This window comes from Halichoerus grypus, chromosome 14 (genome assembly GCF_964656455.1).
Source record: "Halichoerus grypus chromosome 14, mHalGry1.hap1.1, whole genome shotgun sequence".
NCBI classification, from domain to species: domain Eukaryota; kingdom Metazoa; phylum Chordata; class Mammalia; order Carnivora; family Phocidae; genus Halichoerus; species Halichoerus grypus.
Window position 1 is genome coordinate 74798128 of NC_135725.1, and position 14447 is coordinate 74812574.

Genomic DNA, 14447 nt, shown 5'->3' on the forward strand with positions numbered 1-14447 from the left:
TTCCGTTGCCTCCAGGTCTGTTGTCATTCTTACTGTTGTTCATTTGTGCGTTAATTTCTCCCCCTCTCTGGCTCCTTTTAAGAGTTTCTCTTTTCACTGGTTTTCAACAATTTTGTTATGGTGCTGTGCCTTGGTGGTATTTTCTTTATGTTTATTCTGCTTAGAGTCAGTTGAGCTTTTTGAATCTGGACTTACACTTTTAATCCAGTTTGGGAAAATTGTGGCCATTTTTTCAGATATTTTTTTCTGCCTCACCCCCTTTTCCTGGGACTGCAGTTGTATGTATATGAAATTGTCTGTCTGACAGTGTCCATGCTCTGTTCATTATCTTCAGCCTTTTACCCTTTTCGTTTTTCGTGTTGGGTAGTTCTCTTGCGCTTTCTTCACTGATTTTTTCTTCTGTGGCATCTGATCTTTTACCCCATACAAGTGTGTTGTTTCCCTAGACAATTTATTTTTATATCTACAAGTTCTACTTGAGTTGGTTAGTTTTAGTTGTGGATTTTTCACATCTTCCATTTCCTTCTTGATGGTATTCACGTTTCCCTTCATGTCTTTGAGCACATTTATGGGTATTTTTATAACCGTTGCTGTAAGCTGCTTATTGGATAATTCCATTATCTCTGTCCTTTGTGGCTCTGTTTCTGTTGATTGGTTTTTCTCCTGATTGATAGGTCATATTTTCCTACTATTTGGAATGCCTGATAACCTTTTTATTGCATAATTGACATTGTGAATTTTTATATTGTTAGGTGCTAGATTTTGAAAAAACATTGAACTTTGTTCTGGTTTACAGTTTAGTTATGTAGGACCACCTCATACTTTGCAGGCTTACTCTTAAGATCTATTACGGCAGAGGGGGGCTCCTGGGTGGCTCAGTCAGTTAAGCCTCTGCCTTTGGCTCAGGTCATGATCTCAGGGTCCTGGGAATTGGGCCCTGCCTTGGGCTCCCTGCTCAGCAGGGAGTCTGCTGCTCCCCCCCACTCGTTCTCTCTCTCAAATAAATAAAATCTTAAAAAAAAAGTATTAGGGCAGGTCTAGTGCAGTCCTTAATCTATGGTTAATTTTGCCCCATAGTGAAGGGACCCTACCCAATTCCTTATGCATTGTGGCCTCTCTTTTCTGGTTGAGGGAATACAAATTATTTCCTCCCCAGCCCCCCACCCTCCGCTTGCTGCTTTCTAGTGATTCTTTACCTGGTCTTGTGGAATTTGACCCTGTGCTTGGGCAGGTGAGTATTCAGCCGACTTCAGGGAACCATACTGAAGGTCTCCAGAGCTCTTTTCTTTATGTAACTCCTTTCCCTGTAAATTCTAGCTCCCTTTGGCCTCCCTAAATATTGGCTTCTGCCTCTTCAAATCAACAGGACCACTGGGCTCTGTTCCCCTTCCCTATCCCTGTGCTGCAGCCTGCAAACTGCTTTCGGACCAGCTGGGTCAGTCGTATTACTTACTGCATTTGTCCCCCTTTTTCTGGGGTCAGACCCGGGGTTACCTGTCTGAAAGCAGTGGAATCATGATTCACAGTTGATGCCAACAGGAGAGCAATTCCCATGGCAGGTCCTGCTTCACGGGTGGAAGTGAAAGTCTCTCCCCCCCCCCCCCCCCGTCTATTTTTGATGCATGGATTTGTTATTTGACTTTTAAGTCTAAAATACAAGTATAAATAATACGTGTAAAATTGTGATGAGATCTTTTCATCATGCATTTTCCTGTGTTGTTATAGTCTACGCAACCACATTTCCTAGTGATTGTGCTATGTTCCTTAGAGTGGATGTCCTGGAGTTTCTTTTGTTGTCCTCAGTTTGTTTTGGTGGGGGGGGGGGTTGTTTTTGTTTTTTCCTGGGTTTCTTAATTAGCCTTGCAGGGCTGAACATGTAGATACTGGGGAAGCCTCTTTTGCTATGAAAATTGTGGCTTGGCCTCCAAGGCCTAATGCCTTGAACTGAGAAGAATGGAAAATGCTGGCTTCCTGAGCAGGGGTCACTGTGGCCCATTCATCTCCTTGCATTTGTGATTCTACCTGTAAGATGATGTCGTGGGGAAATAAACCCACAACAACAACAAAAGCAGGGAGAAATGATAGTAGAATATTAGGCAAGTTGGTTCATAGCAGAACAGTAATTTTGGGAACAGCCCAGAAACTGCACTCAGTGTGTGGTTCAGCAGTCCATGGTGGATCATTCGATGGGAGACTGTGTGGTCATTTATAATGATAAGCATGGTACTCAGACCATTTCTACTCAAATGATTCTATAAAAATGGCAAAGAGGTAGCGGTGAAGGAAGGAGAATAAGCATATGCCATTTTATCTGTCTATTTGAGAGACAGTGTGGGCTGGGGGTGGGGAGGGGCAGAGGGGGAGAGAGAATCTCAAGCAGGCTCCACGCCCAGCACGGAGCCCGACACAGGGCTCCATCCCACGACCCTGAGATCGTGCCCTGAGCCAAAATCGAGAGTCTGATGCTCAAGCTCAACTGACTGAGCCACCCAGGTGCCCGGCATGTACCATTTTGATACGGTTGCGTATGTACAAGTAAACAAAGGTCAGGGAAATGCATGGAGCAGGCATTAGGAATCAGGGGACCTGGGATGTCTGTCCCAGCCCTGCCTTTGTTTTTTTTGTGTGATTCCGGGCAAATCGTTTCCTGTATCTGGGCTTCAGTTTCCACATCTGACAGGGAGGGAGGTTGAGAACTTAGTACCACATAGGGCTGTGGTTTGGTTTTGTTCCTTGGTAATTCAATTTTTAGTAAATAAGCTGAAAAGATGAGAAAAGCACACTTGAGAGAAGTGAGAGAATGTGAGGTCCCTTAGGCCACCCGCAGTACCTGGCACCCCTTGCCCATTTCTGAGCCAGAACATGGGGTCGTGTGTGGGCGTGGGGTCCCCCAGATCAGCGCGGGTCAGCGGTTCCCACCAAGCGCTTACTCTGCACCTGGCCCCGTGCTCCGGTCTTTCCCTGCATTTTCTCTTGTTGGTCCTTTCAGCACGTGTGTCCCATCCACATGCTCAAAGTCTTCATTTGTTCAAGTGACCAAATTGAGGCTTTGCAAGCATCACATGTTGTCTGAGCAGGAGCCAGGGTTTGGACCCAGGCCTGAGTCCTGGAAGCCTTGTTTGGACTTCACCCGCCATGCTGTCGTTCTCATCCTGTGAGTTGGCAGCCCTCTTGCACCTCAGGGTCACACGCTGTCCCCTTTGTGCCCGCAGCGGACAACGAGAACAACATCGCCTCCAACCAGTCCCGATCGCCGCCTGCTGTTGTAGAAGAGAAGTGGAAACCCCAGGCCCAGAGGAACAGCGCCAACAACAGTAGGTCTCTCCCGGGCCAGAGGTCCGTCCCGTGCACCACTAGCCCGGCTCTGGCCACTCCCCTCAGCCCCCCATTCCACCACGTGTACCTCTCGTGGTGATGCAAGACCGCCTCCGAAGCTCTTACACACCTAAGACCTCGTCTGTGGGAGTTGTGACCTCACTGGACGGGCAGAAGGAAGCCCGGGGAGAGGAGGGGATCTTCGTGTGCTCAGAAAGCACATACTTAGGGATAGAGTCGGAACTGGAGTCCCCTCTCCACACTTTCTGGTGGCTGATCTTTCCTGGTGCTGTGGCCTCATTTATTTTATTCACTAGAGATTCCTTTCTCAGAGGCGATTGCTATGTTGAGGAAGAAGTCAGACCAGTTGGCTTCAGCAGGCTAGGGGAGTGACATGCAGCGAGTATCTTGCATACGTCCCACTGTATTCTCCTCCCGTGCTCACGGCAGGCATTACCGATCAACCCTAGAACGTTATTCCGGTGAGAGTCACATGTTAAAGACCACCAGCACCACCAGTTCGTGTGCAAGATGAAACCTCATAGTTCCTAATACTAGGTGCTTAGAGAGTAGTAGGCTGCCGCCAGACGGAGGAACCTCCGATGGCAGCTTTAATGACCTCTGTCTCTGTGTCCTCCGCCAGCCATGACCAGTGGTTTAACGCCCAACAGCATGATCCCCGAGAAGGAGCGGCAGAATATCGCAGAGCGGCTGCTGAGGGTCATGTGCGCCGACCTGGGCGCGCTGAGCGTGGTGAGTGGGAAGGAGTTCCTGAAACTGGCCCAGACGCTGGTGGACAGCGGCGCCCGCTACGGGGCCTTCTCCGTCACGGAGATCCTGGGCAACTTCAACACGCTGGCCCTGAAGCACCTGCCGCGCATGTACAACCAGGTGAAGGTCAAGGTGACGTGTGCCTTGGGCAGCAACGCCTGTCTGGGCATCGGTGTCACCTGCCACTCGCAGAGCGTCGGCCCCGACTCGTGCTACATCCTCACGGCCTACCAGGCCGAGGGCAACCACATCAAGAGCTACGTGCTGGGCGTGAAGGGCGCGGACATCCGCGACAGCGGCGACCTGGTGCACCACTGGGTGCAGAACGTGCTGTCGGAGTTCGTGATGTCGGAGATCAGGACAGTGTACGTGACAGACTGCCGGGTGAGCGCGTCCGCCTTCTCCAAGGCCGGCATGTGCCTTCGCTGCTCAGCCTGTGCCTTGAACTCGGTGGTGCAGAGCGTGCTGAGCAAGCGGACGCTGCAGGCCCGCAGCATGCACGAGGTCATCGAGCTGCTCAACGTGTGCGAGGACCTGGCGGGCTCCACGGGCCTGGCCAAGGAGACCTTCGGCTCGCTGGAGGAGACCTCGCCGCCGCCCTGCTGGAACTCGGTCACGGACTCGCTGCTGCTGGTGCACGAGCGCTACGAGCAGATCTGCGAGTTCTACAGCCGCGCCAAGAAGATGAACCTCATCCAGAGCCTCAACAAGCACCTGCTCAGCAACCTGGCGGCCATCCTGACGCCGGTCAAGCAGGCGGTCATCGAGCTGAGCAACGAGAGTCAGCCCACGCTGCAGCTGGTGCTGCCCACCTACGTCAGGCTGGAGAAGCTGTTCACGGCCAAGGCCAACGACGCGGGCACCGTCAGCAAGCTGTGCCACCTTTTCCTGGAGGCCCTCAAGGAGAACTTCAAGGTGCACCCGGCGCATAAGGTGGCCATGATCCTGGACCCGCAGCAGAAGCTGCGGCCCGTGCCGCCCTACCAGCACGAGGAGATCATCGGCAAGGTGTGTGAGCTCATCAACGAGGTGAAGGAGTCCTGGACCGAGGAGGCCGACTTCGAGCCCGCCGCCAAGAAGCCCCGCTCCGCCACGGGCGAGCACCCCGCAGCTCAGGAAGACGATCGGCTTGGGAAGAACGAAGTGTACGATTACCTGCAGGAGCCCCTCTTCCAGGCCACCCCTGATCTCTTCCAGTACTGGTCGTGCGTTACCCAAAAGCACACGAAACTCGCCAAGCTGGCCTTCTGGCTGCTCGCGGTTCCGGCCGTGGGGGCCAGGAGCGGGTGTGTAAATATGTGTGAGCAAGCCCTTCTAATCAAAAGGAGGCGGCTGCTCAGTCCAGAAGATATGAACAAACTCATGTTTCTGAAATCCAACATGCTTTAAGACTTTGGAACGGTAAGAAGGAAGAAAAGAAAAAGAGAAGAGAAACATTAGGAAAAAAAAACCACACACACACACACACAACACTGTCGCAAACAAAGAAAAAGGAATTTAAGTTCTAAACACTGTGGACCTCATTATAAACGCCCCCCCGGAAACTTAAGTGCTTTTTCAGTGTGTGTGTGCATGTGGCGTGCGGACGCGTCCAGGCGCGCGTGCCGTGGTGTGCGGCGCGGGGACCCCGTGCTCGCCCGCGTGCCCCCCCCGTGCACGCATGCACACACACACGTGACCCTGGTGCGTGCGCACGCGCCTGCTCGTGGGCGCCTGTGCGTTGAGCTGGGTGTGTCAGGAGAGCTGAGTGGGGAAGAGGGAAGACACTTCACCTCCTTTTCTCAGTGAGGGGGCTTAGAAGACTCCGTTTTCAGGTGTGCAGATTGGTAGGAAGCTGATGTTGTAAAACGTTCAGGCAGCTGAGATCTGAAGTGACTTGACGCTCTCTGTCCTTGACCCTGTGGCCGTCCCCCCCTTCTGCCCCCTCCATGCCCCTCCCCCAAGCCCTCCTGACCCTCCTGCACCCCCCTCTCCCCGGCTGCTCTGCCATGGATTCTCCAGACTGCATCAGATGGACCGTGTCTGCACTGGACTTTGTTCTCGTTCACCTTCAGGGCATTGAGCTGTTGCCTCCGAGATACCCTTGGGGGGTCCCGGGGCAGCCGCCTTAGAAACACACCTATCTATCTCCCCAAATCAGGAAAGGAGACTTTAAGAATATAAAGCTGACTTTTTGCTTTTTAATATAAGATAGAAAAAAAAGACATTTTTTAAAGAAGTATAGATACTGTCTCCACTCCTTAATAATTTTTTTCCTAACATTTTAGCAGTTTTTACCTTTTTTTTTTTTTTTTTCCAAATTTGATTTTAGACTGCTAGGAGGCACTGAATGTCTGTAACTTATGTTTTGGAGGTTTTGTTTTTTTTTTGTTTTTTGTTTTTTCCAGTTACCCTTTTTGTTCCTCAAATCACACTGTAAACTAGCTCATCTCAGTGGTATCTTCAGTAATGCTAAGGTTTTTATTAGCCCTCCCTGTACAGTCCCATGTTCACGTATTCGAACAGCCGAGACCACAGACTTGGCTTCGCTGTTTGGAAACCAGGAGTGGGGTTGGAGACCGGGTTTCGCAGATGTGGGTTCGGCGGAAGCCGTAGGGAAGCGTGTGGCTTAGGAGTCCTGAATGTGCGCGGGAGACGCGCCCTCCCGGCTCCCTGTGTCCGGCACCGCGAATGTCTGGCTCTCTGCCCAGAGTGCGTTACACTACTCGCCACGTCACTGACACTTCCAGCTCAGTGGGGACTCCCGAGTCCACCTGCGTTCACGTCCGTCGCACCTCAGCCCCACGGCCCCTCCCCCCTCCCCGGGGCCCCAGGGGTCCCGCTGGTGCCATTCCCCACGGCCCTGGGGGTCCCCACGTGAGCCTCGGGCCTCCTTCCAGGACGGCAGTTGAGCGTGGTGCCTTGGGGGCCAAACGGTGGCCGTCTTGAGGGTGGAGTGGCATCAGGCCACGTTTAACTTGAGGCTGTGAAAACTGGCTTTTCTCTCCTGAGCAGCTTAGGTCGCACGTGCCCAGTCCAAATGCCAAGAGCGTGGCCCCTTTGCCCTCCCCAGAGGTGGTTCTGTCAGGGTCAGCGCTCCACCCCCACGCCCCCATGGGTCATGTGCCGCTGGCCTCCTGGCCCCTCGGTGGCCGTGGCTGTGGGATAGATGGCTGCACCGAGGGCTTCAGGCTAAGAATGACCGCCACCACGGAGGGCTCTCGGCAGAGGCACGTTTCACCGTCTTGAGGTTGACTAGGTCCGCTCCATCCCTTCCTGGTAATAAAGCATTACTTAGTGAGATACCTCGATTCCACAAAGCACTGTAGAGCAGCCCCTCCCCGGGTCCGTAGCACATCGGGAAGTCACGTTGGTTCAAAAACCCGAGAAGGCTTAGGATCGTAGACCAGAGCGGTGTCCCTGGGGGCCCAGCCTGCTCCCGTCACCTCACGAGCACTAACGCAGCTTTTCCCTCCGAGTCTTGGACATACTGAGATGCATCGGAACGGGCCGTTCGCCCCGGCGCTCCAGCAAGCGGTGGTCTCAGGAACCAGTGCCGTGGCCTCCTGGAGAGGTTCTAGGTACTTCCCCCACATTTCCAGCCGGGGTCACACCACCAGAAGAGCCTCCATCTGCACTGGACAGTCACCTCATGTCACTTTCTAGAGAGCGTGGGAGCATCAACGAACATTTTGATCCGAACTTCGGGGAAATTCCGGAAGGCTGCAGGGCTGCTGGGACAGGGGCCCGCGGCAGAAGGCCCGTCCAGCTGTGCTTTGCTGCTGGGCAAGGGTCCACGACTTGGCACTTTGCACCACATAGGGGGGGACCAGAGCTGCCCACCTCGTGTGGCTGGTGGGAGCAGAGCCTTGGAGTCTGTCGTCCCTCTACTGAGAGCAGAGCTGTTTTGCGTTGCCCCATTTTCGGGCCAGACATTTCACTTTGTCGGGAAGCCATCAGAGACCAAGCCCAGCTCCGCGTTCTCTTTGGAACCCGGGGCTGCCCTCCCGGAATGAAAGTCTGCGTAAGTCTAGTTAACTACATTCTAGATGTCGTACGTGTCACCCCCGTTCTGTTCTTCCTTCCCGCCTCCGTTCAACGCTTCGGGCTTGGCTCGCTCTGCAGGGTTAAGACAGATGCCGCTAGGCGCCCTGAAAGCTGTCTCCTTGGGGTTGCCTCATCCAGGTCCGGTAACAAGGTGGCAGCTAGTCCTTTGTCTCTCGCAGCCGCTGGCTTCCCCCGAAACTGGTGTCACCGACAGGAAAGGCTGCATCAGGGTGCCCCTTTGGTCTGCTTCCTCCCACAGGCAGGTCCGTACTGCAAATCTTGCTGCAGCGAACAGCTTAGGAAAACCCAAAGATCTGACAGATCCAGCCACTGGCCCGTCATTTCCAGCAATATCCACCTTATCCAAATTCTAGTTTAGCCAAAGGATTGAGGTAGACTCTTCCAGTTCATCACCCCGGACCTCCTCTGGCACTGACCTTGAGAAGGATTCTGTCTTCTGCTCCCCCCCGGTCTGTGACCACTATGGGACTCTCCACCACAGGCCCTCAGTTGCTGGCAGGCCAGGAAATAGGGCCATTTCTGTCATGTTCTCGGCAGCTCAGTGCGGTCTTCTGCTGACTTGGACGCACCTTGCCTCAAGCCATGTGATTCCCAGGACAGAGGTGGTCTTGTTTGACATATGTGGACCCCAGAGGGGAGACGGAGAGAGCACACCTCCATCCTGCAGGGTGTTCTCCCTCATCGGACGCCCAGGCCAAGGACTGCAGCCTCGTGAGTGGTCGATCTGAGTAGCCTGGGCATGGATGCTCTTGTCCCAACACCGGTCTCCCTCCCTGTGCCTGGACCCACCGGCCAGGCCTCAGATGGTGGTTAGAAACCAAAACAAAATGGAAGGGCCACCCGAGCAAAGCTGCTGCCGGATCCCCGAGCAGGTGCCACCAACCCACCTGACAGCCTCAGGCTTGGCGTTCGGGGAATGGCTGTCGGTGGGAAAAGGGTACAAAGGTTTCCTGGTGAGGAGAGAACGGTCTGAGGAAGGACTTTCTTTTTACACGTGGTCTGTAAGCCGGCGAGTGTTCTCCCCTTGAGTTCCCTCCTTTATCTCCTGCACTTTGAAGAAACACCAGGGAAGAACTCTGCGAGGCGTGTTTTCCACTGTGAAGCCAAACCTCTGCCTTTGGGAGTCCCCTGTGCTCGCCCGAGGCCACCTGCTTCGGTCCGGACTCGGACTCGACTCCCCGGCGAGGGGGCACCCGGAGAGCCGTCGGGTACAGCACGCGCTCCTGGGGCCCACCCGTTCCCAGGAAAGGTTGAAATGAAGCTGGGTTGCGGTTGGAGGAGGGAGGCCCTGTGGACGGCAGCCCCGAAGGGGACGGTGCCTGGATGCTGCGGTCACGGTGGACGTGCTCGCAGGGACGGGAAGAGGAGGTGCACGGGCATGGCGGGCAGCCACCTCCTGCCCCGTTGAGCTGGGGTGAGTTCATAGTTTTGCCCTTGGCCCTGAGAACGTGGCTGCGCACGTTTGCCTGGATGTACCTGATGGGGAGCTGCTAGAAAGGCTGCTGGCTTAGAACAGAGAGGCTGAGTACGGCTCGGGCTGTGCCCTGGAGACGGGAGGCGGGGGGCGGGGGGCTCCTGTCTCAGCCCAGCCAGCGCCAGCCCGGCCCCCGTGTCCAGCTGGGCCTGCCCCTCTCTTCACTGTGGCTCATGTTTGCTAGGCCAGTTATGGTGAACCAATGATACAGTGTTGTTTTCCTCGTAGTTTCCCTCCTGGGTCCCCTCTTCAGGGCTTTCTGCAGGTTTTGTCGTCGTCGTCTTGTTTTTCTTCCTCTCTCATTTGGGTTTGAGGATCGTGGTCAGTAGAGGCCTGCCTTTCCCTGCAGGGGCCCTGTGGTTTCTCTGTGAGGACGCACGTCCCCGCCACCACCACGGGTGTCGCTTTCAAGATCCAGCTCCTGTACAGAGAAGGATTTGCTAGGTCTGCAGTTGGGCGTCAGCGTCAGGACCCGCGAGGGTCCTCCCCACCCGCCGCGTCCCCACCGGGCACCTTGACTCTTCGAACCAAAGTTCCTTAAAGGGGCACAGCCCAGCCTTGTCTGCAACCTCAGGGGCCTGGGATCCCTGTGGCGCTTCCTGATGTCCAGGTTGGCAGAGACCGTGGGGTCTGAGCCCAGCCGGAAGGAAGCCTCCTCCCACAACCCAGGTGCCAGCCGGTCCCCGCCTGGGGCCCTCGCTCCCGCCCCGCCAGGGTGGCCGGGTTCCCAGGCGGCGAGCCAGCTCGTGGACTGGCGTGGGGCTGGGACTCGCCAGCCAGGAGAGACAGGACCCGCCGGTCAGCGCGTCCGGGGCCATTCAGATCCCAAGCATCAGGAAATCATTTTGTACAACCACCTGAAGCAGAGATATTTTTTAAAAAGCGTAAATTATTTTCAGTTGTTTTCTGATCCTACCTTTTTCTCCCCCCCCCCCCCCCCACAAACTTCACATCAGTGATTCTTTCACATCAGGTAAATCTTGAGAAAGCCTTGGTACCCCTCCCTCCCGCGCCCTGCTCAGTACCCACGTGCGTGCACCCCCATCCTGTCTCAGTAGTTAAGACGTTCTAGGCAATACCGTAGGCACATCTGACTGTGTCTCTCTCTCCGAGTGCAAGAAACTCAAGTCATCTTAAAAAAAAAAAAAAAACACAAAAAAAATTTACAAAAAAAACAAACACAAAAAAAATATCTTTTTTAGGCCAGAGTTTTCTACAGGTATTAATGAATATTTTTCTTAATCCTTATAAGTTTTATGTGTTTAATATTTCTTAATACCGGTAGCATTAATTTATACTTTTGTAGCAACACAATATTTTTATAAACAGCCAGTGCTTGGCTCCAGTCTCCACGAGGGGTTTATGCAGCGGCCATCTTGGGGCCCTGTGTACCATGTACTGTATTTAAAAAGTTACCTAGTGTCACCCTTGCTGTGTTAATTAACAAAAGACGTTTGCGGTCTCCTGTGTCGTTGGTGTGGATCCAACAGCTCTCCAAGGAGTCACGTTGCATGGGGGTTGAGTTGACGGTTCTTGTGATCTGTAAACCCCCGAGACCAAACGAGGGTTTATTTAGGGTTTTCTGTTTGTCCTTTGGGTTTTTTCGTTTCACTTTGTTTTGGTACCGTATCTCCATTTAACAGCCAAATCAGTTTCGTGATGTTTAAAAACTTTTTCTGATGTCAAATGGAGGAAAGGAACAGAAAAAAAAAAAAAAAAAGATTTTTACAGAGTAATAAAATTTAAAACTGAGCTGTTTAAATGTTGCTGTTTTTACCTGTCTGTTCTTGTCCAAAAGTGGGACATTCCCAGGAAGAAGAGGAAGGTTCCACTTGGTTCCTTAAATCGCCAAAAGCCCTAGCCCAGAATTCACCCCCCACCCCCCGAATTCTTGCAACATTATTTCCCAGTTGGTTGATGCCAAGGCAAAAAGACATCCTTTTAATGGTTAGAGAGGATCAGTTACTTAAATGATTTCATGTCAGTGTTGTATTTATGGTTTTACAATAAAACAACCTTTAGGAAGATGGTGGTGTGTGGTGTTATTTCTCGGGTTTGGCGTTGGGCCCCGTCATCTGGTGAGGAGCGGGGGCACCGGTGAATAGAGATGGAGGAGAGGCAGGATCCCTGGGCTTGACAGAGGGGACGTCATCTCAGCTGAGTTGACGCGTCCGGCGCCAGAGCCAGCTCAGCCGTGTGATCAGTGATAGGGCCCCTGGGGGCCTTGCTCACGGACCATCGTCCCCTGGAAGGAGGAGGAACTTAATCTGAGTCCTGCATGTCCAGTGTCTCAGGGACACATCCAAGTTTACTGTGTCCGGTGGTCACTGGTGTGCCTCTTGCCTCTGGTGACCCGGTACCCAGCAGCCTTGGGGGACGTGGGCCTGTGTGTTGTGTCCTCCTCCGTCTGGGGAGGAGTGTGCGGCTCTGCCGGATTCCCGATGGCGTCTGTGGCTCCAAACAGGTTAAGAATCTGTGCCCTCCACGGTGAGCTTTGGGGTACCAGCCTGGCTGGACTTGGGCAGGTCTCACCCGGAGCCTCACACCCCGACACACGCACATCAGGGCTTCGAGTCAAGCTGAGGGCAAGTCGAAGGAGAGCTGATGCCCCCAGAAGGCGGGCAGCGGCCCGAGGCGGCCAGGAGGGTGAGTGCGCTGCTGTGGGGCCGCTCTGCTCAAAGGCCGACGCCGTCGTGCTTTCTCCTGGCCTCAACCAGACGACGGGGCGCTGTCCCCGAAGAGGACGTGTTACGGCCGTTGGCCGGACAAATGGCACCAAGTCGCACGTGGAGCATCACCAGCAGGCTGCCGAGCTGGATCCCCATCCCTCAGGACCGTCCTGTGGGTGTTTGCTGTGACGCGTGCCCCGGGACATTGCCAAGAGCGGTTGACTGACGTTTCATCGAGGAGTTTCCATGCCGTAGAGCAAGTCGTCAGGAGGCCGCTGCAGCTGAAGAGTCCTTCCCCGAGCCTGGAACGTCGCCGTCCCGGAAGAAGGCCAAGGGCATGGCCCAGAGCCTTCATAGAGCTGAAGGGCCAGTCTCTGGGTTTTTAAAGTTTTTAAAAAGTATGTGTCGTTCCTAAGCAGCCACATCGATTTTATAACAAACGTGACCAGTATCTCTAAGAGAAAATTTAAGGTGCGAATACTTACGAGCCACCTTGAGTCCTCAGGGCAGCCTCTTGACAAGGGTGGTGGTGGTGCTATCTGGGATGAGCGTCCTGGGCTCCGGACTCCGGGTCACGGATGTGCTTCAACCCCACGTCTGTCTCTAGGACCTGACCAGGCGACAGGCCAGCTGGGGAGCCGCAGGGGAGGCCCTGGCTGGAGGGCCTGTCTCGCCTCAGCTCCTGCCCCGTGCCCTGCAGGGTGCAGTCCCACGGCGGCCGGCGTGTTGCTTCAAGAGACTCAAGAAACTTAGGGTTTTATGGACGGCCCGTGTTTAAATGGTGAGTTTGGAACTATATACAAAAAAGACCTTATGAGCCAACATCCCATCTCCCAGCTGCAGCTGCTTCCCACCTGAGGCATTTGTCCTCCGGGTCACTTCAGAATGTTCTTCTACAGAGCACGGTAAGTGGCCAGCCCCGGTATGAGAGGCACGCGTGCGCGGGAAGCAAGGTACGGGTGTGGGACACAGTGACCTTTGTTAGTTCAGGCTGGAGAGCATCTCTTCTCCCCGAACAGTTGCCTGTGTCCCTGCCCCTGACCCACCCACTCCCGCCTGACCACACACTGTCCCCCAGAACAGTCCTCTCTGTTAGAACCTGGAAGCTCCAAGCTTGGGACTTCGGGGAGAAGCGGGGGCTCTTTATGTGTTCTGGCCAAGGGGGCTGCAGAGCTTTCTAGAGCCCAGGTCCTTGCCTCTGGATTCATCCCCCTCTCTTCTTCCTTCCTGATGTGTCTCTTAAGCAAATGGGCTAATGGCCTGAGAGGGACCCTTGACTGAATTAGGCACCAGCCCTTAGCGCACTGGCCACCCCGCCAGCCCGGCTTGCCGCCCCAGAAGACCCAAAGCTGGGGGGCTTAATCCCGCAGCGGCACCTTTCAGGCTTCTGGGTGGGTGGACCCAGCAAGAGGGGTTTATAAATTAGCTGTTTGTAAATGCTGTGTGTCTCGGAAGCTCCTGGAGTCCTGTTCTGAGGTAAGTTGGTGACCGAGCCACCGAGGACAGTCTGCCTATTCTCTTCCTCAAGGCAGGACAAGCCAGGCCAGGCTGAGGGCTCCCAGCCCTGCTCCAGTGCCTTGCTGGTCCCAGACACCGTGTGAAGGTCAGTGAACATTCTCCTTCGGGGGCAAAGGGCCAGAGTGAGGATCCCAGGAGATGGGATCTCGAGGGCCTCGTAGGGAAACACCCTGAGGCTTTGCATCCCCTGGCAGCTGGTGCTGGGACATGGCTGTGACCACAGTAAAATGCTGGCGTGGGCATTGGTGCGGCAAAGGACGTGAATTGCTTCAGGCACTGTGGGTCACTGGCCCTGGCCGGCCCGGGGCCTGGGCACACGAGGGCACAGTCCTCTCTTCCGACCCTGGGTAGCTGATGACCTGGGTCAAACCTCTCCCAGAAAAAAGTACCCAGAAGTTTTTCACGTCTTCTGGCTTTAATAAGACAGTCCCATTTTATACTATTGTGGAGTAAATAGAACTGTGATTTATGTCTCATAATTTGCATAGCCAATTTCAGGTACCGAAGACCGTTCTATTAACATTTCCAGCACATTTTTCATTTCGGGGGTAGCTGGGGTTACTACCCCCTCCCGTGCCCAGCTTTGTCTCCCCCCCCCCCCCCCCCCCGGCTACCTCGTTACACATATGACAATGAACAGTCACGACATGGAA

At 54.2% G+C, this 14447-nt stretch overlaps 1 protein-coding gene across 16 annotated transcripts in view; it reads left to right on the top strand.

The window, feature by feature from the left end:
- Nucleotides 1–11634, top strand: part of ZNF618 (zinc finger protein 618) — a 177008-nt gene extending 165374 nt beyond the window's left edge. For all 16 annotated transcript variants that reach the window (XM_078061644.1, XM_078061648.1, XM_078061645.1 and 13 more), the window contains 2 exons: nucleotides 3213–3314; nucleotides 3959–11634. In XM_078061644.1, coding sequence (XP_077917770.1) covers nucleotides 3213–3314; nucleotides 3959–5475 — 1619 coding nt within the window. In that variant the 3' untranslated portion in view covers nucleotides 5476–11634. The remainder of the gene's footprint in view (nucleotides 1–3212; nucleotides 3315–3958) is intronic.
- The last annotated feature ends 2813 nt before the right edge of the window (nucleotides 11635–14447 follow it).